The sequence below is a fragment of the Fimicolochytrium jonesii genome, assembly GCF_025526975.1.
Source record: "Fimicolochytrium jonesii strain JEL569 chromosome Unknown EV422scaffold_5, whole genome shotgun sequence".
NCBI classification, from domain to species: domain Eukaryota; kingdom Fungi; phylum Chytridiomycota; class Chytridiomycetes; order Spizellomycetales; family Powellomycetaceae; genus Fimicolochytrium; species Fimicolochytrium jonesii.
The window spans coordinates 700,323-724,062 of record NW_026515672.1 but is presented as its reverse complement, the minus strand read 5'-3'; the positions used below and the strand labels follow the sequence as shown (position 1 = coordinate 724,062).

Sequence of the window (23,740 nt, the reverse complement as noted above, 5' to 3'; positions counted from 1 at the left end):
GAACTTTGGGCAAAGCTGCAAATCCACAATTGGGAGGAGGACAGGTCGACGCGCTTTCCGCAATCCCCTCAAGAGATCACTTGCAGTCATTAGCATTGAGAACGGGTCGGCATGCGGTGGTTGCCGGCACTAGCTCTTCTGGGCGCATTGGTATGCACAGCAAGGGCGGACGAACACTCGCACAAGGTAACTTGGTGGTTCAGTATGCCTGCTGGAGCCATCCGCATTCCGCTAATAGCACTATCCACAGTACACCGACGGCGAGGAAGTGGTCCTATGGTTCTCGACAGTAGGGTGAGCAGCGCAACGTTCGAACGGGAGCCACCGGGTCGTCATACCCTCTAACGCTCTGTGGAACTGTGTGCCAGGCCTTATGACAATCTGCAAGAAAGTTATGACTTCTTGTCACTCCCATTTTGTGTGGGGACGAAGGAGGTCCATCATAGACATGAGTCGCTGGGTAAGCAACGTCGACAAACACTCACCTACACTTCGCAGGAAGCTTACGCACGATTTGCAGGCGAAGCTCTTCTGGGCGTGCAGCTGGTGAACGCCGGGGTGGATATAAAGTTCAAAGGTTCGTGTGCGCGAAGGACGTTCGGGTCGTTGGACATACATTGAAACATATTTGGACAGAGGATGTCTTGAAGACGGAGTTCTGTACAAAGGAGATGTCGCGAGCCGATGTTAACGACTTGCGGGAGGCAGTTCAAAACAAATACTTCTATCAAATGTTCGTCGATGATCTGCCGCTAGGAGGTAACTGTAAATGGTTGACTCCATGCCACCTGATGTCACAGTACTGACAGCGAGCATTGATACATCAGCATACGTCGGCGAAGCGGAAGGAGACAACATCTCTTTCTTTACACATAGACATTTCAACATCAGTTATCGCGATGATAGGGTACGTAACCGAGCGTGGTCGCGTGCTCGGATGCATTCAAGACTGAACTTGAGATTTCTACATGCAGATCATTCATGTAAAGGTAAACGGGACGCACGACATCATTGTGGAGTGCTGGCGCTGCGGAAGCCTCATGCGGCATCATTGTAGATTACCACGGGGGACACTTTGGCTCTGCCGGAAAAGGGGACAGCGGATCCTGTGTTCCGAGTGCCATTCACCTACTCCGTCACGTTTACGGAAACGGACGAGCCCTTCGAGAACAGATTCAATAAGTACCTGGATAGGGACTTCTTCGAGCACAAGGTACACTGCCAGGGTCTCGCCACCTCAAATCATGAGCTAGTGTTCCTGATCACCGTCTCGCACCCGCAGATTCATTGGTTTTCAATCGCAAATTCCTTCATGATGGTTCTGTTCCTCTTTGGCTTGGTTGCGCTCATTATGATTCGCACCCTCAAACGGGACTACGCGCGATATGACTCCGAGCAAGGTCTTTTGGACCTGGTGAGTTTCGAGTCCAACGCCGTTCTGGCTTTATTAGGGACATTAACAATTGCTGCAGGATCGAGACCTCGCGGACGAATATGGGTGGAAACAAGTGCACGGCGATGTGTTCCGCGCTCCATCGAGACTGTCGGTTCTATCGGCATTCATAGGGACAGGGGTGCAGTTGGTCGTCCTTGCAATCTCCATCATCGTTTCGGCCATGGCAGGGGACATGTACCTCGAGTACGTACAACACGTCAGTCTTTCCATCCATGAGGCGTACCTGCTGATCAACACTTTAGGCGGGCCACCATCTTGACGGCAACCATATTCCTGTATGCATTCACGTCCTTCCTGAGCGGCTACGTGAGTGCCGCCACGTTCAGCAGCTACAGTGGCCGCAACTGGGTCCGAACGATGTTCCTCACGGCGGCGTTTTGGCCAGCAACCGTTGCGATTGTGGCAAATATCGTCAATTTTGCCGCGATCTCGATTCAATCGACGAGGGCTATCCCGTTCGGATCTATGGTGAGGGCCGAAGACAGGGTGTGGCGTACTTGGAGGGTCTCATTGACCATTCTCGACGACCAGGTTGCTATTATCGCCATCTGGCTTCTGGTTGTGTTCCCGTTGACCTTTATCGGATACGTCGTTGGCAAGAACTTCACAAAGCTGCCAAACTTTCCCTGTCGGGTTAACCCGATCCCAAGGCCGATCCCGGACAAGATATGGTGAGTCATGTTGTGGCCATGTAGGACGGGGAACGGATCGAGACTGACATTGGATCCTAGGTATACACAACCCGCCGCCATCATTGGGCTGGCAGGCTTGTTCCCATTTGCGTCTATTTTCATTGAGCTCTACTTTGTCTTCCAAGTACGTCCTTCCGTTTTCCGATTCCGCTGGCGGAACGTCAAGGCTGACCTCGAATACTTCCCATCTCCAGTCTTTCTGGACATTGCGTATATACTATGTCGTAAGTAGCGGCATTGAATGTTTTCTCATTGAAACCCGCCCCGGCTGAGAAACGATTCCATTTTGTAGTATGGGTTCCTTTTCGTAAGTTCTATCGCGTTTAGAAGAGACATTCGGATGGAAAGCGAAGATTGACTCTTGGACCCAGCTTGTTTTCGTAATGCTAGTGCTTGTGACGGCCTGCGTCGCCATCGTCTCGACATGTAAGTCTACTTGGTGGCGTTGCTCGCCGCTGCGTACACATGCGCTAGAGTATGAGCTTAAGTCATATCCTTGTCTATTGCAGACCTCCTCCTGAACAACGAAGACCATCGGTGGCACTGGATATCATTCCTGTCGAGCGGATCAACAGCGCTGTATGTGTTTGGGTACTCGATATACTACTTCGTAACCAAGACAAAGTGAGTGCACCGGGATTAAAACTGTCGCTACTCCTTCTCGGCGACAAATGCTAAGTCGGGTCCCTTCTAGAATGCACGGCTTCTTCCAGACGACGTGGTACTTTGGGTACATCGGGTTACTATGCGTCGGGCTGTTCCTGCTGCTGGGTACGGTAGGCCATTGGGCCGCTGACAAGTTTGTCTCGCGCATCTATCGCAATGGTAAGTGGCATGCTGGCATCTCGACGGCACTCCGGGGACAATCGCTAATTCCTTTCCTATTTCTTCTTCATCAAGTCAAAATAGATTGAAGATGATAAAATGCGCGCTCAGGGTAGTGATAGACTTCAAGTAGTGGCACCGTGGCGCACTGCGAACCTTGAATGTATATAGGTAGTTGAGGAAAGATAGCCTAACTGATGCGACACTACTGCCGTTCAAAGTCACAGCGACTCTCGCCAGTCTTGACGTTGTTTTCTCTCATTCCTCCAACCATCGAACGCGAGCTTTCCACGGTGGAAACCCCTCGACCGTTCAGTTCGAAGGCAGCCTCCCGAGTCCTCTAGCGACACATGTTGGGATCACAGTGATTTTATGCTAACAATGTTGGTACACATGTTTGTCCCACGACTGGTGGGTCACGCACACCAAATGAGGTACTGACAAAGACGGGTTTAACATACAAGCGACGTTTGAATTGGGGAACGAGGAGCGCCAAGCGGCTCCGAAGGCTCCGATGGGGGGTTCGCACAGTTTCCCATGTTCACTCAAGAAGGAAGCCGTTGTCCCGCTCCAATCGCACTATGCGCACATGCCTTGTGTTGTGAGGAATGGTAGGGCAAGGGGACACCCCGAAGTCCTCACTGGCATGGGTATGCCCCAGAAGCTCTTCCCGCTCCGCCCAACCCGACCCATTCCATAAAGCCCGAGCGTTGCCAAGACTTCAAAACTTGGTGTTGAATAGTGTTTTGTTCGGTGGCTGTTTATCGCTTCGGCACAAAGTACTCATTCTTCTTCAAGTAGGCAGCTGAGTAGTCGATGACAGCGTCTCCGACTTTGAGGTACTGGTTCAGTACTGTGCTGGCAGTTTCGTTCTCGATAAGCTTCTTTCGGTCGAGGTCTGCGGGAGAGAGTACACCATGTGCTGAGTAGGTGGAGGCATAGATAGAAGATAGCTGCACGAGCACATGGCCTTACCGACACCGGCGACTCTCCGTGCTCCTGAGAATGCGGTGCTGACAAGGACAAGCTCGAATGCGTAGTGAAGTAGGCGGCCCATTTCGTTTTTGACTGTCAAGATATTTCCGAGAACTTTGTAAGTGGGTCGTTTGTGGGTATAAGGAGTGTGAGGAACGAGCCTGTATATATATCAGAGAAGTCTGCCAACTACGTACGGTACCTTGGCAGAGAGAGGGATCGGCCGAGGATTGTTTGCGGCTGGATGGGCTGCGGTGGATGGCAACGGTGGTGGGAATTTCGCGAGTGGCAGGAATGCCCGACGGAGGGCCGGCCGCTTTGAGTGAGGGGGACGACGCACACCGGCCGCACGCGTGGCTGCTTCTGACTAGTTCTGACTCGGCTTGGCCAAAAGATAACGAGGGGCATCCCCGTTCCACGTATACTGTACATACGCATACGTACAGTATGTACATAGGCCCAACACAGACATCACGAAGCTGAGGAGACGCCACCACTGTCCTTCCGCGTCTACGTTTCGCTCTCAAATTCCGATCCGCCATCTTACGTAGCATACCACGTGGTATCGGTCATGTTCGTCCGGAGGAGGCTGCAATCCCAGCTGGGAAGACGGGGCAACACAGCGTTCGAAACCTGTACAGCGGTTAGATCGTCGGAGTCTATTTCCAGGAGGCTGCCAGCGTGCGCTGCGGTACGCGCGACAGCAGCCAGGAACCTCTCGTCAACCCCCGCAAGACGGTCCGTCACAGTTCCACCGGTGCCCGAGCCGGTGTTGCCGCCAACGTCTGCAAGTCCCGTATGGACATCCAGTAGTTTGGTGGAGAAGTATGCCCGGATGCCCATCACGCCCGTTACGCTGCATGAGCTGCTGCAAATGGGCGAGACGCATGACCTCTTGAGTAGCGCAAAGTTTGCCCACGCCGAATTGCCAAAGAGGATGGCCAGGCGTGTTAAAGGTGTGTATCGTCATATTGCGATGCAAAAGAAACCCCGAAGTATGTTATCCAATACTCTATTATGTTCATGCAGCGCTGCAAAACCTTCCATTTATCGTCGGCGTCAACCCCTACATCAAAAGCGTCTATCAGTTATACCAGGATTCGTTGGAGAAGCTGATAGCCTTACCAGCACCGGTAGACCCAAAATCCCAGCAATTTTTCACCGAAGAGTTGCGCACGCTGGTAACAGCGCATCAGGAAGTCATTCCGAAGCTTGCAAAGGGTGTGTTTGTGGGCTAAGATGTTAAACGGACCGTAAGGGGCCATACCTTCTCATGTCTTGAATCCGCTCAAGGTTTCAAGGAGTGCATTCGATACATGACAAAGGAAAGTGCCACGTCCTTCCTGGACAACATGATCCATGCGCGTATCGGTATCCGAGGTATGAGGGCCCGATATCCTGCCTGACTCAGCATCCGCATATCTAACAGCCATCCGATAGTGATCGCCGAACATCACCTTTCCCTCGACACCCCCGCCCCCGCATACATCGGCGTAGTCAACACCCGCCTAGCACCCGCCTCCCTCATCACATCCGTCGCCAACTACTCCCGCGAGCTCTGCGAGTTCAACTATGGCAACGCGCCAGAGTTCACAGTAAACGGGCACACCGACACGCTCATGGCGTACATTGGCGTACATCTGGAGTATATCTTCATGGAATTGCTGAAGAATGCTATGCGCGCGACCGTGGAGTATTCGCAGCGGACGGGGCGGTTTGAGCATCCCACGGTGGAGATATCGATATGTCAGTCCAAGGAGGCTGTTATCTTTAGGTTTCGGGATCAGGGTGGGGGGATTTCGCCGAAAGGTAGGAGTGCTGTATTCCGATTGCCTCTGTTTCAGAGAAGGTCACTCACTCCCGTTTCTCTGAAGACTGGGCACACATTTGGGACTACAGTTACACCACAGTGCCAAAGTACGACGACGGGGATGGGATCTTTAACACGCAGGCACGAATGAGCATGCAAACAGGGGTTGGGGGGCCGATGGCTGGACTTGGGTTCGGCTTACCCATGTCGCGGATATATGGTGCGTCATTGTGTCCAATGGTCTTTGGACCGAGTTGCTTGCTCACGCTGATCGTTCTGCCCCGCCAATAGCCAAATACTTCCAAGGGTCACTCGACATCAAATCTGTGGATGGGCATGGATGTGACGTGTTCCTGATGGTGCCGAATATTATTGGCGCCAGGCACGTTATCGAGGACTGAGAGGGAGCAGGGGTCGCCGGCAATCTTATAACCATGAAAAAGTCCAATTTGGACTTAACTGATGAAAAGCAACGACTCGGAAAGCGAGAATGTTCTGAAAGTTTCTCCCAAGACCATCAGGTCCCATTTACCGCAAATATATACAAGAAGCGGTGGTGTAGTTTACATCCCAAGGCCGCCCCGAAAAGACCATCGACTCTCCCGCCAACCCAACCCTTCAACGTACAACCCCACCACACCCACACCCCTACGCCGCCTCCCCACCCTTCTCCTTATTCCGATCCTTAACCGTATAACTCCCATAATCCTTCTGCGGGTCAAACACCTCCCACCGGCTCGCAGGGAAGATATGTTTGTTCTTTTCGTACCAGGCGCGTTCCAGGATTTTGCCCGCGTGTGACTACCAAAGAAATGGGAAGTCATTTGCATTAGTATGTGAGAGTGGTGCTTATGGGAGGGGGGGTTTTTTTACGCACTTCTTCAGTCTCGACCGTAGCGTCCGAGATGAGCCGCACGTCGTCATGCACGTCGAATGAGAATAAGGGGCCGGATTTGCCGCGGGTTTTGTTTATTATGAAGTCATAGAATGTGTAGTGCTGCGGAATAATCACACTTCGTATCAGTACCCATCTTGTCTCACTAGCATCCAATGTCAAACCACACGACCACATCACGAGGGAAAACAGCGATACTTACATGCGGCACAATCAAATCCTCCTTAACATACATCAAATTATCCACATTCACCCCCCTCAGCTCATGCCACTGCTGCCTGCAGTTCTCCAGGAACTGGCCGATCGTGTCGCCTTTGCGGCATTCGACTTGCTTACGGTGGCCTGTGCCGTCCCAGTAACTGTATGTTATGATTATCTTGTCCTCTGTGATATAAGGTTAGATGTGTGATGTGGGAGGGAGAGGGAGGAGGGTGGATTTTTTGTGTAGTTACTTTTGGTCTTCTCCTGCTGCTCCAACCACTCCTCCTTCAGTTTCTCGCGCTCTTTGCGTTCCTCCTCCTCGCGTTCGCGGTCGGGGAGGAAACTGGTATCGACTGTTGGGTTCTTTTTTATTTTCTTGGTTGGGACTGCTGTGTGGGAGAACAAGGGGTTTAGTTGTTACTCCTTTTGCAGGTGTGAAGACCCCTTCCAGTGATGAGGCAGCCAGCTCTCAGCGAGAAGATTAAACGCTCGTCATAGATACAAGGGCCGAAGCCCACGATCGTCGTTTCAAGGAAAGAATGATACACTCATGGTTGTCATCTTTGAGCTAGCGTCCCCATCACCCAAGGTCCCTCCGCGTCATCGCATGCGAAAGCAACAGGGCTATCTCACCTGACTCCTCAACCTCAAGCGTCTCCTCCTCCCCATCCAAATCAAACGAAAGCTTAACCTTCTCCTTCTTCTTCTTCCGTTTATTCTTCAATCTGTCAATCGATCAGAAAAACCATAAGCCCCCAGATCAACCCCCGTCCTCAATCCCATCCCCCATCCCCCAATACTCCAAACTCGCACGCTCGCAGAACTCACGCAGCATCCCTCTCCCTTTCCACCTCCTCCCTCCTCTGCTTATCCAAACTCTCCCTGATCCGCTGAAAATCCTCCAACTGCACCAGGCCGACCGTCTGCCGTTTCAGTTCGTTGTCGACCCAGTCGTTTTGCGCGACGAATTTGTCGGCGCCTATGTGTACTTGTTTTTCCTGGGTGGATTAGGGGGGAGGGGAGCAAGATGGAGGGACCTTGGCAAGTCAGGTGAGGTGTGTTGTGTTGCAAAGGGGAACAAATGGGAGATCATTGCCTACCTTTGCGATACGGTCTTTTTGGGATTGGAAGTCTGCGATCATGTTCTTGCGCTGCTTTTCGAGCATTGCGGCGCGGGAGGCCTCTGAGCCAGCGCCTTTGTATTCGGCCATTGTTCCTGTGTGTTGGTTGTTGCTGGAAATTTGCCGCTCCAATGTGCAGCAGAAATCAGCAAGGTGGGCCACGGCGACGGCTGCAGAAAAGCCTCCAGACGCGCGGTCTACTGTAACGTTCCTTCCCTGGTTCCTTCCTTCCCAACGCAATTCCGAGCATCGTCATCACCAATCTACCAGGTAACAACCACAATCCCTCACCGTTGTTAGCTTCATTACCACAGCATTGACGTGGTTTTCTTTGACACACAGCTATCACGGCAATCACAGGTGCTGTTCTGGAGCGAGCAACTCCAGACGCGAAGCCACTTGCGCCACATTCCGATCATATAGTCGAGAAATTGTCGAGCAACATTGAAGTTACCTACCGCAATTACCTCTCAAGAAAAGGCATCCAACCCTAGCCGACATGGTTCTCGTCGTCAACAGACAGCAAGTGCTGAAGCTGTACAAGGAGCTTCTTATCTCCGCGAAGTAAGCGTTGAATATATCAATTTTGCTTAGTGCACGTTTCCTGACCTCAAGTCTTGTACACTCCCAGGCTTCTCAAATACACCGACAAGGACTATTACAAGAGGAGGGTACGAGAAGCCTTTCGGGAGAATCAAAATGTGGCAGATCCGGCGAGGCAGGAACGACTGTATCTGGTGAGTTGGGTTGACAAAATATTTGGATGTTTTTTGGTATCTCGCTGACTGAACGTGTCTTGTTCTCAGAGAGGAACCTTTATTCTCGAGAACAAAATGGGCGGTCTGCTTTGAAATGCTTGGTCCCGCGGTGGTCGCTTGCCTCAACGTGGTGGGGGTCGTCCGGGCACAGAGATATAGCCTCCCACTGGAAATTTGGCATGCGGCACCCACGTCGGCTCCAGCACCAGCTTCACCTGGCTTCCGAAAGTCAGTGCTAGCGAACATCGACAGCTTGATCAGTAAACGCCTCCAACGACCGGGTAGTGCACGGCTGCGGACCTGATATGTTAGCAGTTTGCGTTGCCGACAGTTGCACTGCGCACGTTCGGGTATCATGGAGTACTCCAGCTCGGAGGAAGAAGGAGAGGAGAACAGGCGGGAGCACCAGGATGGGAGCACTAGGGCTATGCCGAGAATGATGGTGGAATGCTTCCACCCCCTGTTGACGGCGTTGCCTATGCCACAGCCGACGTTCTGACTCAGGCAATTCAGGCTTTCGGAGGGACACAAGGGTATGCTGTTGTCAGGCGGCGCTCCAAAATGCGTGGGAACACTATTTCCACTATGTACTATGGCTGTTACCATGGAAGGGAGCCAGGAGCGCCTTCTGGTAGCCGCCGGCCTCCAAAAACAGAAGCACGAAACCGCGGGTCAAAAGCACTCACATAGGTCTAAATAGGATGATTACGATTTAGGCTGAATGCAATGCAAGTCCATCAGTGATATTGTAATGTTTGAGGCCTGCTTCTCGCGGTGTAGGAATGTGTGGGCGGTGATGGAAAGATCGAATATGTGATGTATGTGCAAATGCATGATGTATTTCACAAAAATGATTACAAAATGTGTCTCAGACAGTCAGAGCAAAGTCGTTTGCCCCACCTTACATAACGTACGCCCTACAATTTCTTGCTAGTATCAACCTTCTTCTTGATCCGCAGACAATAGCAGTCAAAGATCTCGCAGTAGTGGTTGATCACCCTCATCGCAAACCGCAGGTAGACAAAGACCGCGACACAGAGGAGGCCGTGCACAACGGCGCCTTCCATGAATGTCGCGTTCTCGATCTGTTGCAGGTGGCCCATGAATAATACTTGCAGGCGTTGCTGAATCCATTGCGCCGCGGCTGCCAAAGGTGAGCGGTCCAGTTGGTGGTGTCCTCCAGCAGCTGTGGTCTGCTTCCAGTGAGACAGCACATGGGCGGAGAGGTTTCCGAGAACCAAAACGACAGTAGTTGGGAAGTCGAAGTAGGGGAAGGGACGATGGCAGACGTGGGCGATGATCATCTTTCCGACCTGGTGAGCGAACAGGGTGCCGATGAGGAGGGAGAAGGGGACGATGTGGTGAACGAGGATAGTGGGGGAGGTGGCGGCCCAGCTGACGATGCTGCCGACGAAGGCGACGAAGGGGAGGAGACCTAGAAGAGCGCCGCCGAAGTTCTTGTTGCGGTTGGTCCGGCAGGCGGCGGCGACATTGGATGCGCTGGAGAGATGTACGGGTGTTGATCATGAGTATCCGGACATTCAAATTCATCCCGCGTGCAAAAGCCGCATTGCTACCCACCTTCCCACGATGTTGACAATCAAGATACCGGCACCCAACGCCAAGAACAACTCGCTCAACTTGGCGTTGGAAAGGAGGACAGGCACAGACTTCGCCACCTGCGGCACGATCGTTCGGAGTTGGGTGTCCCAAAATGGAGGCCCTGTGATGTGCATCATTCGTTGAGTGGTGGGTTCGTGCCCGTTGAATCGGGTCCATCTGACATACCGTAGACACCAGTGGCAATCAATAAGCCGACAACAAACAGCACTCCCTCAACGGGACCGCTGCAGTAGCCGAGGTACAATGTCCCCGTGTGGTACTCTTCCCAGGTGGAAAGATAGAAGTTTGCGACCGCTGATAATGGACATCAGTTGCAAGTCCAAGTCTGAATGAATAATGCGAAGGATAAACTCACCGCAGAGGATCGAAATTATGACCCACCATGTCGAATGCAGGTTCAGTGCTGAAGCTGTGATGAGCGCTGCGAGCTGTATATTACCCATGTAGATTAGAATCGAAGCCTAGAACGCTGAGTACGTGTAAGAACGCTACTCACGGTGGTGTTGATCGCATCACATCCTATCATGTTCGAAGGGAAGGTATGTGGGTTAGCCATCTAAATCAACCATCCGACACCAACTGTGGAAGCTGCTTCCATCATACCACTGGAAAGAAAAGTAACGCATCAGTACGAGCCCTCAATAGCACGCTCGAGAACACAATTGGCCAAAAATACGGCTCAACTCACTGATCGAAAAGCTCCCCCAAAGGCCCACTCGTCCCCGTCCGTCTCGCCTGCTTCCCGTCAATAGCATCCAAGCTCTGGTACGCGAACACTCCCGCAGCGCAAGCGTAATACACCCAATTCGGGCATGGTTCCCCGAGATCAGGCGAGTAGTAGAGCACCGTGAGGAGGTTGAGCACGACGAGGGAGAGGCCGGAGAGTGTTATAAGATTTGGGCTGTGGGGGGGTCGGGAATGGGGTTGAGTCCGTAATCTCCATCAACATCCTACAGAGCACAGTATGTGACACGTACGCAAACCAAAGAGGGAACACCTTCACAAGGTTATTCCACCAATATGGGTTGAGCTACAAAGAGAAAGACAAGGCAAAGCGATCATACGCATGGTGAGTAAGGGAGTTCCAGAACGAAGAGACGCCGAAGTCGGAGCGTACCACATATCGCGAGATGATCGACTTATCCACGCCGCTGTACTTGTACTTCTTCAGGGCGGCGATATCCTGGGTGGAGAAGAACCCCATGGTAGTCGTGGATGCGAGGGGTAACGGCTGTGGGTTGTGATGTTGCGAATGGACAAGCTTGCAGGTTTCTGAGCGGGGCCCCTCGTGAGATGGCGGCTCTCTCTGTCTTTATGCAATTCCACGGCCGCGAGCGTTCTCACGGTGGCATGATGTCATGCGATGCAAAACGCCTCGCACAAGCGGAACACGAGCGGACTTCCAACTTGCCATTTGAGCAATGAGGACGCTTGTCTGACAGGGTTTCTTGAAGCAAAATATACTGTTATGGGAAATTCCTCTTCCTCTATAGTCTACATCTACTCATAACAAGGAACCAAAACGAAGCGCTTCCGTCGAAGGGGCGATGCGCAATGCGTTGGGCAAGTCAGAACTCAAGCACCGAAGTTGTTGAACATGTCGCGGTCGACAACAACGACGTTGATGATATCTGAGAAGCTACACCCTCGATGCATCCCGCTGACGGTCAGCAAGATTATCATCGAGACGCTCGGTCCAGGAATCAACGAAAAGGAAATTCAATTCCAGCTCTGAATATGATCCAGCAACTTTGGCTCCAACCTCAGAAGGTATGCACAGATTCCACATGAAATCAGGTACCTTGAGGAATGCGGCATTGACGCGCTCAATTCGCTTGACTTCCTTCTCTCTCTAAATTTTCGAGCTTCGCCTCCAACTCGTGAAACCTCTCCAACGTGGCCAACACAATCGCCGTCATCTCCTGCTCGCACTTCTAAAAGCTACCAGTAACTATATACTGTACAATTCACTTGTGACAATGCATTATACCAAGATGCAGCTCCGTTTCGCACCCTCTAGTCCGAGTGCACGTCCCACAAAAGCTTCATAGTCAATCTTCGACTTTACAAGCAGTAGCTTCGTATATACGTCTGCAATGGTCATATTCTTCTCTTCCACCTTGTTCAGAATTTCAATGAAGCGCGACTCCAAATAAGCGTCTTCGTAGACGCAATAATCCAGAAATCTATCGGCCATCGTAGCGGCGCAGACTTGTTGCAAGAACTTGTGCGTTTTGTTGCCGCCGAAACATCCGCATCCCCAATGTCCTGTCACGATCTTCGTCCCGGCTGGCACGCTCGAAAAGGCCAAGTACGCCTTGCGGACGTCACGTTGGACACTCGTCTGTCCCAAATGGTCGCGAGATACTGCATCTATGGCCAGTACTGTGATTGCATCAGCGGAACCTTGTGGCGGAACGTAGGGGCCAGTAAATCGGAATGTGTTTCCGTATCCCGAGAACGCGCACCACCTCTTCACATTCCGCAATGTAATCGCTTCATTGTCGGCCATAGTCTCACAGAAGAGAATGGCAAGGTACGCTTCGGGACACACGGTGAACAGTACTTCCTCCTGCGTGCACGACGGAATGATAGAGTGGATATGGAGTCGCCTGTTTGCAAAATCGACAAAGGCACCGGCGCTCGACTCTTCCATGCTGCCAGTGTAGATCCTGCATGCATCCTTCTTTACCAACTTGTTTCTGAGCGCCAGGTCGTCAAAGATCCCTCCGCTTTGAGTTGCCTTGGTGACAAGTCGTTCGACGATAATTTCCCTGGAAGCCAAGACTGACTGCTGGGTTGCTGAGCACTGATGGAAATACGACACCAAGCACACAAGTCGCTGTGTGGCGATAAGTGCCGATGGTCCGTTCTCCTTGCTATACAACCCAACTAAATCGACTGAACCGACGTCTGGCGCCCTCGAGGCTACGACAGAGTCCCGGCCTGCCGACACAAGATTCAAAAAGAACGCGTTCGCCAGCATTCCTACCGCCGTAGCTGCTGAATACGACACGCTGTCAGAGTATCCTGCTTTCAAAATATGGAAACCGCGATGGCCATCTTGCTCGCGTCGCGCGCACTGAATGATGAACGGCAGCAGATCCGAGCTGAAGTTGAACTCGGGAAAGCCGCTTGTGGTAGCATAGGTTTCATACGAATCGATAGCGGCCTTCAAGGCGGGAAATTTCGTGGGCTTGGATCGAGCATTTTGCGCTTGAGGGCAAGAGATGAGAAGCTCTTCGAGTTGTTTGAACGAGCCTATTTCGTCCGGAATTGGCAAATTTTTGTTCGCGATGAAGCACAGTGTCTCCGTCATTTCTATCGTGTAGTCACGTCCAGCAAGCCGCTTGCAAAAGGTCTGGTTGCGAGAGATCGATTCGCCTCTGAACTAGATATTTGACGGATGCAGTGGAGTATCGGACACACTGGATGGTGCTTGGAGGTCAGCGTGGAGGTGAAGATGGAGATTGGCCACAGAGCGAGGCTGAGCGTCGAAGTCCTCACGTGACAATCGAGTTACTTCATTTTCACGAGAGGCTCCAAGGGCAGCAACTTGATGGGTTTGAAGTAGTGTGCGCTCCTGTGTGAGAAGCAGTGTCCACCTCTCCTGACACTTCACCGCTACGGCCGGAACCTCACTGCTCAGTCTGCAAAGTCTTCATCGCTGAGCAGACGCATGGGTACGCGTCTTGACTCTTGAAGCACAGGAGAGCACAGGGCCACAGGGCCATGGGAGATTTGAGGAGGTCACTGCTGTGTCAACCGGCCACAGCAAAAAAGGTGAGTAAACGTTTTCTATGAGAATTCTCGAGCAGCTTCGGTTGAGGGATCCTCGGTCTGGGTGTGAGCGTCAACGGATGTGTTCCCGTCTTGGACCTGCCGATCGCCAAATTCCCAACCTAAATCCGTCCTACGGTTGTCGTGGTGTTTGTGGCCCTGGGACAAAACCATAGTCCACTGTGAAGCGTCGTTCCGCCTGGGGGGTTGTATCATGTCTGTGATCCGGCTGGTCTTGGCGTGCAGGTTAGATTGCTTTGTAGCTCACAAGTAATGCATATATTCCTCTCTTTCTGTGTCTCTCCCGCCTCACAAAGCTTTTGGCCAACGCTGAAATGCATCAAAATCTTGCAGAATCCGATTAAGAACATCGATGTGCGGGAATTTATTGGCAATAGTAACTGCGCTGATTTATTTGCCAACGTCTCGCTGCACCCGAAGCTTCTACTGCGCGTGTTCTTCCCAGCCCGCGCATTGCCAGATTCGTGATTGACAAAGTGTAGTATGGTGGGCTTTTCTTCACTCGGCAAAGTGTAGTTTGTGTGGGCTATGGAATCGGGTGGGCGACGTTGGCAAACCCACTACCCTTTCGGTTTCAAAGTCGAGAAAAGAAAAGCGAGCCCCGGCAAAAGGATCATCGGCGCCATCCCGGCCTCCTCCCCTTTAACCTCACGCTCACCCGCCTAGCCCATTGATGTTTCGCAGGCTGCAAGTCCACGCCTCAGGTCATGCATCCCGGCCTCCTCCCCTTTAACCTCACGCTCACCCGCCTAGCCCATTGATGTTTCGCAGGCTGCAAGTCCACGCCTCAGGTCATGGAGCCTTGCCTTTTAGTCACTACTGGTCAATGAAACTAGACGTTTTGGTTAAGTGGTTGCGTATGCCCCGCGATTCGCTAGACCTATTCCCACAGGTAATACTAAGACAAAGTTGTGGGTAGAGATAGTTCAGAGTGCATCCCATAAACGAAGAATGGAAGTGGCGCGGTCACGATCTCTCTCTGCTGGCGGGAAAAGTAGGTGGGAAAAGAAGGGGTAGCAGAGAAGGGGGCGGCGCGCATTTCAAGGATCATGGCTAGGCGAGCCTGCAGGGACCCCGGGAAACGGACTATCAGGAATCATCTGCAGGCACCTGCCTTACTGTACATGGGACAGGCAGCTCTCGCGAGGAGACGGTAGGTTGCTTGCAGCCTGCCGCTCGCCATCGAGAGTCGAGAATCCACGCGCCCGTCACTGAAGCGTCAAAGACGACAAGGCGCGGGTGTCTGCGGCTTTGCTTGTTCCCGTTTGGGGCTTCGTTTATTCCGCGACCGTGTGGTCCTTCGCTTGAGCGGACCTATCCTGGTTGGCGCATCTCTCGTTTTCAACCTGAGTCCGGAATGAATGAGCGCTCTTCTATCTCAATCCTCGATGTAAGCATTTCGCACTATTCCCATCCGCGTATGTCCAGGACCTTCCGATGGACATTTCCTCGCTGTCGGCAGCTCCAGGACGGTCAAGATCTTTTCCCTCCCCTCTCACTCCTCTACGTAGCAATTTATTATTGGTGTATTCTACATAGGTAAGTCATACAAAATGTACAGATGGGCGGCAGTTGCGCTGGTTATAGTGAAAGTCTACATAGAGAGAGAGGATTCCGAATGAGGGTAAATCAAGTCCATACGCCGCCATGGCCATCGTCCCAAAAGTCCTACTCAGATGGGAAGTCCAAAGCGCTTCCAAGCCGCCTGGTGTCTATCCGCGCCCTGAGCATCCATCGTATTCGGCACGCGACGCGACGCGCGGTCCAAACCAAAACTATTCTCCACACAGACTCCTCAACGCCTTTCTCACATACTCCAACTCCTGGTTGTCCGCCTCGGCATCCCAAATCCCCTCCTCGCCATCCTCCGGCACGCCCTTCAACCGCTCCGCTGCTGGCGCGGCGGCGGCAGGCGCTGAATGTGGTAAGGCGGGACTGAACGCGCGGAACTCTGGCCGTGATAACTGCGGCGCGCCCAGAGATGTGTTGATGGGACCTGGGAGCCGTTGTAATGTCGCGTCCTTTTGTTGCTGCTGCGTCGGTGTTCCTGGGAACCGCTGACTTGCGTAACCGCCGGGATCCGCACCGTAGGGTATTGTTGGGCCGTTCGGTTGTACAACGCTGTACCGGCTCTCACGGTGTGTTTGGTAGTTTTGCGGGATAGGATAAAAATCGGATGATGCCGGCTCCGAAAACGCTCCTAGCTTCTTCAATCCTTCATGTATCGTTTCGTAATTTTGTAATTCAGCCCGAACTCCGGCCGCTGCGTGGTCGAGAATGTAGGGCATCGATTGATGGGATAGAGAGTCCTGTATCGTTTGGCTCTCAACCGTAAGGCGTTTAATCTCTTCTGCAATCGTCATGCGAACGTTGAGATTCTGCAGGACCAAAGAAGTTTGTCAGCATCACCGCATGGCTTATGGCAGGGTATGTCGATACTCACGGATTGAATGTTTCTTAGATCGCCACGTTTCTTCTTCCCTAACTTGTGATTTTTCTCTTCCAGATGTAGCTGTTCCACCAGGCGAGCTAAGTGGACCTTGTTCTCCTTCTGAGTTGTGGCAGTTCGTTGCAGAATGTCATTGATGTTCTTGGTAAGAGGTTCCTCAAAATCCCGCTCCAGATTCTCCGCCTACTCATCGAGTCAGTATGATTCATTTGTATGCAAAGGGTTGTGCTTCGTGTCATCATACGTACATATATTTGATGCGCGTTCGATATCAGATGCGAGCTATCGATCAAGAAGTCCAGATCTCCAACTACGTGCGGACGAGGAAGTTGTGCTGGGAATGGGCCTAGGTTTTTAGAATCCGATAGGTTGTAGAAACATCGAAGGGCGTGCCAGGGGACTCACCAGCTGGAACGTAATCGGCCATTTCTTCCAGTGCTCTCACGAATGTTTCCCCAGCGGCCGCCAACGCCTGCACCTGCCGCCGATAGACCGCCAGCGCCTGCACAAAGGATTGATACTGCCGGAATGTCAACTGAGGCGGAGGTAACCTCGCACGAATGATGCGAGGATCGTTCGGTCCGCCTGCTACAGAAGCAGAGCTGTCGAAGCGCCCAGCAGAAAACGGCGGTATGGCCGCCATAGAAAGCGGTGGTGCAGCACCTTTGGAGCCCGCAGGACTGTTCGCTTTGTCCATATGTACTCCCGAGTCCCCATCCTTTCTCCTCTGTCCAACAGAGGGGCTGACAGGCTGCTTGTACACGTCTGCCATTCCAGCCGCTGCCTGAGCTTGCGCCAGAGACAAGAGCGGAGTTGGTGGTGAAATGTCGTGTTTCGAAATTTTGGGCGGCATGTCGACGAAGGTCTGCGGCTAGTGCAGAGGTAGGTTATGAGGTATACTGAGCTCGAAATTAGACCGCTAGCTGTGGTCTCTCTCCTTCTCGAAGCCGTATGGGAGTGCGCGCTTTCCCAAGTTTCCCAAGTTGGGGATGTGGAATGACTAGCGCTTTCGTTCCTTTCCAAACGGTCGTTAGAACTTGGCGGAGATTCGCTCCAACGTCAAATAAGAAGGGTCTTTCCCCAGGTGCAGTACGTATCGTTCTCTTGTGGCAGCGCTGACTGCTGAGTGGGTATTGCGTCGCCTTCCGTGAGTGTGTTTTTGGGACGCTTTGGGGAACGAGTGCTGTGTGTGTGGAATGTGTGATTGTGATCTGCAGGAAAAGGGAGGGAGAGCGACCGCAGCAGCACAGACGCACGCGGCAGGCTGCTTCTGCACAGCCACCCGCGCAGTCCCAGCACAAGCCAGAACTCTTCCCCACCACCTGCGTGAGACTCGCTGAGATGCGAGAGATGCAAGTCGCATCAAAAGCACCCACCAGCCAGCCTCGCGAGGAAGAAGACAGTGAGGGGTGGTCGATAAGAGAGGCCGTCTATGTAGGGCCGTACCCCGCCGCTCGATAGCAAGCTACAACACGGGCACAACGGCGTGGGGCGATCGCCCAGCCTTTCTACAGCAGTTGCACTTTTAGTTCCCGGCTTACCACGACGACCAGGAAAAGATGTCGCAACGCCGCAAAGGAAGGCAGGCACTCGCTGGAGCGGGACACCAGTCGACTGCAGCATCCTCCTCGAAGAAGAGCCTGCAGCAATCGTCTCCGTCTCTTGTATCCGTGAACCTTGCACCGGTATCCCTGGTCTCCCGCGACTGGGCACCCCTTGCGATCATCACCTTTGCCGTGACGATATTACAGATTATCGGCCTGTATCTATTCAGCAGCGGGTTCTTGTTGACCCGCTTGGAACTGTCTACGCGAAGCGAATGCATCAGACCCGACTCGGTTACAGCTGAAGTCGGCTCCTGGTGCAACCATCCACCTCGATACAAGCGAGCGGTGTTCATGGTGCTTGATGCCCTGAGATATGACTTTACTCTATACAATGAGACCCTTGCGGAAGCTCTGGCATCTGGGGCGGACAACAGCACAGTACCGTTCTATGCGAATAGGCTGCCCATCTTGCATGAAACACTGCGAGGGCACCCTCAGAATGCTCTTCGATTCCGAGTGCGTGCAGACCCTCCGACCACCACATTGCAGCGATTGAAAGCTTTGACCACAGGAACGCTACCCACGTTCGTAGACGCTGGCAGCAACTTTTTCGGACAGGTCATCGGCGAAGATAGCATTGTCGACCAGTTCAGTCGAAACAACAAGCGGATAACCTTCATGGGCGACGATACGTGGGAGAACATGTACCCAGGTGCTTTGAACGAAAGCTACCCCTTCCCGTCTCTGGAGGTCTGGGATCTCCATAGCGTTGATAATGGCATTTTGGAACATCTTGATCCCGTATTGGATCGGACGCCGAAAGACTGGGATTTGCTGATTGCACACTTCCTCGGAGTGGATCATGCGGGGCATAGATACGGCCCTGACCATCCCGCAATGGGCGATAAGTTGACCCAGATGAACGGAATCATCAAAAACCTGATTAGCAAGATAGATGAAGAAACGGTTCTCTTCATCATTGGGGATCACGGGATGGATGACAAGGGAGACCATGGAGGTGATAGCGAGAAAGAGGTCAACGCCGGCCTTTTCATCTACAGCAAGAAGCCCTTGATCGAAACCCGAAACAAACATGCGGAGGAGTTGTACTCACTTTTGGAAGCGGAAAAGAATCTGGATTTTGGGACAAGCGATCCCTTTGTTTACCTCGACGGTGCGCGCACAACTCCACAAATCGATTTCGTGCCCACAATATCAATGTTACTTGGCGTCCCCATACCGTTCGGCAACCTCGGAAACGTGATTGCCGAATGTTTCTTTGTCGAACAAGACGGAAGATCGCCCTCACAGAACCTGCTGGCAGCTGCGCGCATCAACGCGCGGCAGATATATACCTACATCCGCGAATACAGCCAGCAGCGCCTCGCCGCTAAAATGGCCATCCACGAGCTGGAGGATGTCTTCCAAGCGGCGGAAGATGGTTTCGAAGCGCTCCCAGAAAGCGCGAGCTTTGAGCAGGTCCAGGAGGTCTATCTGCAATATGTTTTCTTTGCCAGGAAGGCCCTCGTGGCGGCTCGGAAGTTGTGGGTGCGCTTCGATGTTCCGTTGATTGCCATGGGATGCGTGGAGCTTCTGCTTACGATTGTGTCGCTTATCACGTATGCGGCCGTTCACTGGGCTTCCGAACGACCGGTGCCATGGATCGTCGCTGGATCTGGAGCGGCGCTAGGGGCTGGGCTGGCTTGGAGTCAAACGTTCCACAAACTGTTGATCTCGTTCGAGAATGTCGGGGACAGCGCTCTGCAGCCAACGCATGAGTATCTATTTTCGACAACATTTGGACTCATGGTCGCGTATCTTATCGGCACCCTCGTTCAGTGCGCGCCCTCGCTGTCGAAAAGACCGACATCAGCCCGGGTAACGACCTGTGTCGGTATCGTGTTAATTCTCCTCCACACGATCATCCCCGCCTCGGACAGCTTCACGGACTGGGAAGATGCCATCACGGTCTACTTGCTGCAAGCTTTTGGACTCGTCAACCTGATATGGGCCATTGCCGTCGAAATCGACGCTGTGCGGGATAATCTGATCTTGCTCTCCGCTGGGTTCATGGTCCTGACGCGCATCAGCCAGTTCTCAAAGATCTGTCGTGAGGAGCAGCATCCGTGGTGTATCCCGACGTTTTACTCTTCACCGCACTCGTCGATCGCCGCCCCGTACATGGTGGTCCTGTTGATGCTCATCATACCAGTGGTCTCATTAGCCCTTTTAAAATCACTACGATCCTCGGATAACGATCAAGCCATGGGAAAAACCGTCCCCAAAGCCCTGTTACCGCTTACGCTCTTCGTCTCGGCATTGTACTGGGCACTGGACACTCTAGACAACCAGCACATCGCAGCCTATGACCCGATGAACCTCCCCGAAGTGAAATTCTGGGTCGCTCGCCTGGGCATGTGTTCCACCGGCCTAGCGAGCCTGTTTGCATGGACCTCCGCCTCACGCTGTGTGGGAATCGAGCTGATCCAGACATCGGAGATGGACCAGAGCAAACGCGCTGTGTGTTTCTTGGGGATCCCGAACGCGGTTGGAGGGTCGTATCTGGTCTTTTTGGCCGTGGCGTACACCGTTCTGAGTTTCTTTCAGAAACCGATGGGCGGGGTGATGCTTGGAGTTGCGTTCTTGCAGATCTTGTGTTTGTTGGAAATGCTGCATCTTTGGAGGGACAAGGCTTCCGGCTCGAGTAAACCAGTCAAATCCACAGGGCCGAAGCAAAGCAGGATGGGTGCGTTGATCTCGCAAGCCACGGGCATCCAACCGCCGAGGAGCCCGGACCCACCCACAACGCCAACCGAACCCGCCCCATCAACAAAAAAGGAAGTCCCAACAACCCCCTGGATCTTCTTCTTCCTCGTCGCCAACTACCTCCTCGGCTGGCGCTATTATTTCGCCACCGGCCACCAAAACACGCTCTCGAGCATCCAATGGGACATTGGCTACGTCGGCGTCAAACAACTCACCTGGTCCATCTCCCCGCTCCTCGTCGTCCTCAACACCTTCGCCGGGCCACTCCTCTTCGCACTCGCCGCGCCGCTGTACGCCATGTGGAAGCGCCCGCTGTTACGAGGGAACGAAGGCAAATTCGTGAGGGATGTGGGGATGGCGGTGTTGATGCAGCTTGCGATGGTGGGTGCTACCGCTGTCGCTGCGACGTGTATGGCGGGGCATTTTAGGAGGCATTTGATGGTGTGGAGGGTGTTTGGACCAAAGTTCTTTTTCACGGCTGTGACGGCGGTTGTTGTCGACTTGGTGGTGCTGGTGTTTGGGACTGGGGCGATTGCCATTGCCGTGAAGGGGTATGCGAGTTATCTGTTGACGATGAAGGAGTATGGGGTCATCAAGTAAAAGGGACTGGCCCAGACGGATCGAGGAGCGAGCCCCGCAAGAAAACTTAGATGGGAGAGCGAACGGACGTGTGTTCGTCTACACATTGTTTCATATTCTTCAGATACCACAAATGCATTGAGTACACCATGTTGGGCATGACGCCTTGAGTTGCATCCAACTCGGAACTCGTCAATTAAAAGCCTCATCAGTACGGAGTGAGCCAGCACATTCACCGCAACAGAGCAGACATCAAGTCCCGCACTCGAAGATAACCAGTAACAGTAAGCGGTTAGAAAAGGAAGCAGGGGAGTAACAGTCTCTACATTTAAGTCTCGTCTCCAACGTCAGTCGCAGGGGGGAATACCAAAAAATAATTACGAACAAGGAGGAAGACCCCTGTCCTTGTTGCCAAAGCCTGCTATCGCAACAGCAATCCAAGTCAACCGATCTCAGACCGACACGAACTTGATCAGCTGAAACAGCGATTTCGTGTACGGCATCGCCACCCCCAGCAGTAAGCACAACACCGAAAACATGATCAAATCCACTTTCGTGAACCGCATCGCTGCCGCCGAGCTGAACGGCTGTTGTATTTGTTTCTGCTGCGACTGTGATAGTAATGATGATGGTGACCCCGACTGGGGTCGTGATGATGGCGGGGTGCTTGTGGATGATGAGAGTCGGCGGTATTGCTGTGGGGAGGAGGAGAGGGCTAGGGCGGCGGAGGTGGTGGAGGTGGAGGAGAAGGAGCAGTTGGAGAAGCCGCGAGGGCGGGTGGGGGAGACTTTGCAGTCGATGAAGGTGTCTGTCATGCGCGCGCGATCCAGGGTTCGCCACTGATTGGGAGATGTCAATGGCAGAGTTCCTGAAAATGAATATAAAAGGACTGAAAGGCGTACCTTGGTGGAATCGAGTCGTTTCGCCTCTTCTTCCGATAAACGGATCGTTTGCAACAAAAACCTGTCGTCCGGCTGAATCGTGCTTTCACTCCGTACTAGATGGAAAAAGAAAGGTCAGCGTCAACTTCACCAAAACACCCGCGTTTCCATCATCACTGCCCATTCTCCAACTCACCAAGAACATCACACATCCCCCCCTGCGGCAACACGCCAATCACATTCTTCACCGAATACCTCGCCGGCGCGTTCGTCTTTATTTTGTACCCAACAGCGTTGCCGCTATGATGGGTATTATGCAGCGTAATCTTTGCAATGACCCCGACATTCGACCGGGTTGGCGTGAAGAACAGGTCGCAGGGGGAAAGCGTCAGGTGCCGGGTTTTCACTGAAGCAACATCGTACGGTGGTGGTGTGCCGGGTGTCACGGACATTTTGCGAGGACTGTCAAAGCGGAATGGGTAGATGGGTGCCAACCGCGAGGTTCTGGAGGCTGCCAGTGAGGAAAATGTGGGAGTGGATAGTCCGCTATGGTGGAATAGCGATGTGCCTTATCCGACGGTGAAGCGGCTTTGTTGCCCCGAAATGGCCGTACGTGTGACAGTCAAGTCAAGCTCGTCGGAGAATTCTTGTCGCCGATGGAGAATACGAGCTGCGGACTGGTGTAGACAGGATGAAGGGCGGGCGCGGCAACGACGGAGTTTATACGCTGCAGTTGGCAAGTATGCTTTTATCTGAGGGAAGCTGTACAGCGTATGTATGCAGAGGGGGGAATGGTGGGCAACGTTTTCGAAGAACGTGGCGACAGACAGCGTGCGAGTGGCCGGGCAGCAGATATTTATGGGAGAGTGTCATCCAGCCGGAGTCGTGACGGACGGACGGACTGTGACTCACCTGTGACCGACTGACGGGCGCAACACAGGCACACGCGCACTCTTCGGATAAGACTGTCAGGCCTGAACGGAACACTCGGCCGGCTTGATCAATCACCCCGGCTTAATTTTAAGGTGAACCGGGCAATCGGCAGCACTCCTCTCATCATCAATACCCCCGCTGGCGGGCATGCTGTCTGTCCCAAAGGTTGTGAAGTGAAGACCCAAACCGGCGAACGCACCAACCGGCAGGCCCTCTCTCACATCATCCGAGACCTCAAATTTGCATCAAAGGGGGCGCGTGAGCTCATGCACAATGACACACTCAGTGGCCAGAAGTCTGCGCCTCTCCGTCAGAATTTAGAGTCGAGACGCGACTTGTGCGGCTCACGGCGCAAGGCCATCCTTCGCAATGTCGCGAAGGATGACAGGACCCGTCGTCCAGCTGACAATGTACGAAGAACGTAGAAG

The 23,740-nt window shown here is 53.0% G+C and overlaps 10 protein-coding genes across 10 annotated transcripts; 4 read left to right on the top strand and 6 right to left on the bottom strand.

Annotated features, from left to right (window-relative positions):
• The first annotated feature begins 1 nt into the window (after nucleotide 1).
• Nucleotides 2–3,322, top strand: EV422DRAFT_361721 (uncharacterized protein). The gene is made up of 19 exons (XM_053066654.1): nucleotides 2–186; nucleotides 251–294; nucleotides 369–460; nucleotides 521–577; nucleotides 637–759; nucleotides 828–907; nucleotides 975–989; nucleotides 1,058–1,213; nucleotides 1,283–1,414; nucleotides 1,473–1,639; nucleotides 1,699–1,924; nucleotides 1,988–2,127; nucleotides 2,188–2,272; nucleotides 2,343–2,372; nucleotides 2,441–2,455; nucleotides 2,520–2,574; nucleotides 2,658–2,772; nucleotides 2,843–2,973; nucleotides 3,049–3,322. Exons 1-19 carry the CDS (start codon nucleotides 112–114, stop codon nucleotides 3,060–3,062), a joined length of 1,752 nt encoding a protein of 583 aa, XP_052927654.1. The 5' UTR covers nucleotides 2–111; the 3' UTR covers nucleotides 3,063–3,322.
• Nucleotides 3,323–3,734: 412 nt separating this feature from the next.
• On the bottom strand, nucleotides 3,735–4,030 carry EV422DRAFT_565543 (uncharacterized protein; the record flags this gene model as incomplete). The annotated part of the gene is made up of 2 exons (XM_053072333.1): nucleotides 3,735–3,871; nucleotides 3,949–4,030. 2 exons carry the CDS (start codon nucleotides 4,028–4,030, stop codon nucleotides 3,735–3,737), a joined length of 219 nt encoding a protein of 72 aa, XP_052927653.1.
• A 263-nt stretch (nucleotides 4,031–4,293) lies between these two features.
• On the top strand, nucleotides 4,294–6,240 carry EV422DRAFT_361958 (branched-chain alpha-ketoacid dehydrogenase). Its single transcript, XM_053066655.1, has 6 exons — nucleotides 4,294–4,904; nucleotides 4,978–5,169; nucleotides 5,242–5,328; nucleotides 5,389–5,757; nucleotides 5,823–5,978; nucleotides 6,050–6,240. Exons 1-6 carry the CDS (start codon nucleotides 4,520–4,522, stop codon nucleotides 6,157–6,159), a joined length of 1,299 nt encoding a protein of 432 aa, XP_052927652.1. The 5' UTR covers nucleotides 4,294–4,519; the 3' UTR covers nucleotides 6,160–6,240.
• EV422DRAFT_611899 (XAP5, circadian clock regulator-domain-containing protein) lies at nucleotides 5,990–8,065 on the bottom strand (the record flags this gene model as incomplete). Its single annotated transcript, XM_053073884.1, has 8 exons — nucleotides 5,990–6,559; nucleotides 6,636–6,755; nucleotides 6,856–7,037; nucleotides 7,106–7,243; nucleotides 7,403–7,447; nucleotides 7,488–7,579; nucleotides 7,683–7,852; nucleotides 7,955–8,065. 8 exons carry the CDS (start codon nucleotides 8,063–8,065, stop codon nucleotides 6,407–6,409), a joined length of 1,011 nt encoding a protein of 336 aa, XP_052927651.1. The 3' UTR covers nucleotides 5,990–6,406.
• A 409-nt stretch (nucleotides 8,066–8,474) lies between these two features.
• EV422DRAFT_565540 (uncharacterized protein) lies at nucleotides 8,475–8,826 on the top strand (the record flags this gene model as incomplete). Its single annotated transcript, XM_053072332.1, has 3 exons — nucleotides 8,475–8,539; nucleotides 8,607–8,712; nucleotides 8,782–8,826. 3 exons carry the CDS (start codon nucleotides 8,475–8,477, stop codon nucleotides 8,824–8,826), a joined length of 216 nt encoding a protein of 71 aa, XP_052927650.1.
• A 725-nt stretch (nucleotides 8,827–9,551) lies between these two features.
• EV422DRAFT_521614 (uncharacterized protein) lies at nucleotides 9,552–11,734 on the bottom strand. The gene is made up of 9 exons (XM_053069767.1): nucleotides 11,474–11,734; nucleotides 11,334–11,386; nucleotides 11,045–11,257; nucleotides 10,989–10,993; nucleotides 10,960–10,961; nucleotides 10,712–10,784; nucleotides 10,522–10,650; nucleotides 10,315–10,456; nucleotides 9,552–10,233 (listed from the first exon to the last, which is right to left on the bottom strand). Exons 1-9 carry the CDS (start codon nucleotides 11,558–11,560, stop codon nucleotides 9,651–9,653), a joined length of 1,287 nt encoding a protein of 428 aa, XP_052927649.1. The 5' UTR covers nucleotides 11,561–11,734; the 3' UTR covers nucleotides 9,552–9,650.
• A 606-nt stretch (nucleotides 11,735–12,340) lies between these two features.
• EV422DRAFT_565537 (uncharacterized protein) lies at nucleotides 12,341–13,675 on the bottom strand (the record flags this gene model as incomplete). The annotated part of the gene is made up of 1 exon (XM_053072331.1): nucleotides 12,341–13,675. One exon carries the CDS (start codon nucleotides 13,673–13,675, stop codon nucleotides 12,341–12,343), a length of 1,335 nt encoding a protein of 444 aa, XP_052927648.1.
• Nucleotides 13,676–15,932: 2,257 nt separating this feature from the next.
• EV422DRAFT_493914 (uncharacterized protein) lies at nucleotides 15,933–17,303 on the bottom strand (the record flags this gene model as incomplete). Its single annotated transcript, XM_053067705.1, has 4 exons — nucleotides 15,933–16,535; nucleotides 16,601–16,789; nucleotides 16,855–16,940; nucleotides 17,012–17,303. 4 exons carry the CDS (start codon nucleotides 17,301–17,303, stop codon nucleotides 15,933–15,935), a joined length of 1,170 nt encoding a protein of 389 aa, XP_052927647.1.
• An 862-nt stretch (nucleotides 17,304–18,165) lies between these two features.
• EV422DRAFT_493802 (uncharacterized protein) lies at nucleotides 18,166–21,519 on the top strand (the record flags this gene model as incomplete). Its single annotated transcript, XM_053067699.1, has 3 exons — nucleotides 18,166–19,259; nucleotides 19,305–20,865; nucleotides 20,992–21,519. 3 exons carry the CDS (start codon nucleotides 18,166–18,168, stop codon nucleotides 21,517–21,519), a joined length of 3,183 nt encoding a protein of 1,060 aa, XP_052927646.1.
• A 215-nt stretch (nucleotides 21,520–21,734) lies between these two features.
• EV422DRAFT_361616 (uncharacterized protein) lies at nucleotides 21,735–22,965 on the bottom strand. The gene is made up of 3 exons (XM_053066653.1): nucleotides 22,576–22,965; nucleotides 22,401–22,495; nucleotides 21,735–22,337 (listed from the first exon to the last, which is right to left on the bottom strand). The coding sequence occupies exons 1-3, from the start codon at nucleotides 22,829–22,831 to the stop codon at nucleotides 21,951–21,953; spliced, it is 738 nt and encodes a 245-aa protein (XP_052927645.1). The 5' UTR covers nucleotides 22,832–22,965; the 3' UTR covers nucleotides 21,735–21,950.
• Nucleotides 22,966–23,740: the final 775 nt, after the last annotated feature.

What these genes read in the sequence shown, in the direction of transcription:
- EV422DRAFT_361721 (XM_053066654.1), top strand. Translation starts at nt 112, where the DNA reads ATGCGGTGGTTGCCGGCACTAGCTCTTCTGGGCGCATTGGTATGCACA. An exon ending in CGATGATCTGCCGCTAGGAG is followed by an intron (nt 760 to 827) that starts GTAACTGTAAAT and finishes TTGATACATCAG; the next exon opens with CATACGTCGGCGAAGCGGAA. An exon ending in GGGACTTCTTCGAGCACAAG is followed by an intron (nt 1,214 to 1,282) that starts GTACACTGCCAG and finishes TCGCACCCGCAG; the next exon opens with ATTCATTGGTTTTCAATCGC.
- EV422DRAFT_361958 (XM_053066655.1), top strand. Translation starts at nt 4,520, where the DNA reads ATGTTCGTCCGGAGGAGGCTGCAATCCCAGCTGGGAAGACGGGGCAAC. An exon ending in GATGGCCAGGCGTGTTAAAG is followed by an intron (nt 4,905 to 4,977) that starts GTGTGTATCGTC and finishes ATGTTCATGCAG; the next exon opens with CGCTGCAAAACCTTCCATTT. An exon ending in TGGGGGGATTTCGCCGAAAG is followed by an intron (nt 5,758 to 5,822) that starts GTAGGAGTGCTG and finishes GTTTCTCTGAAG; the next exon opens with ACTGGGCACACATTTGGGAC.
- EV422DRAFT_521614 (XM_053069767.1), bottom strand. Translation starts at nt 11,560, where the DNA reads ATGGGGTTCTTCTCCACCCAGGATATCGCCGCCCTGAAGAAGTACAAG. An exon ending in GTGTTCCCTCTTTGGTTTGC is followed by an intron (nt 11,258 to 11,333) that starts GTACGTGTCACA and finishes ACCCCCCCACAG; the next exon opens with CCCAAATCTTATAACACTCT. An exon ending in GATTGCCACTGGTGTCTACG is followed by an intron (nt 10,457 to 10,521) that starts GTATGTCAGATG and finishes TGCACATCACAG; the next exon opens with GGCCTCCATTTTGGGACACC.
- EV422DRAFT_361616 (XM_053066653.1), bottom strand. Translation starts at nt 22,831, where the DNA reads ATGTCCGTGACACCCGGCACACCACCACCGTACGATGTTGCTTCAGTG. An exon ending in GGGGATGTGTGATGTTCTTG is followed by an intron (nt 22,496 to 22,575) that starts GTGAGTTGGAGA and finishes TTTTCCATCTAG; the next exon opens with TACGGAGTGAAAGCACGATT. An exon ending in AACGACTCGATTCCACCAAG is followed by an intron (nt 22,338 to 22,400) that starts GTACGCCTTTCA and finishes TCTCCCAATCAG; the next exon opens with TGGCGAACCCTGGATCGCGC.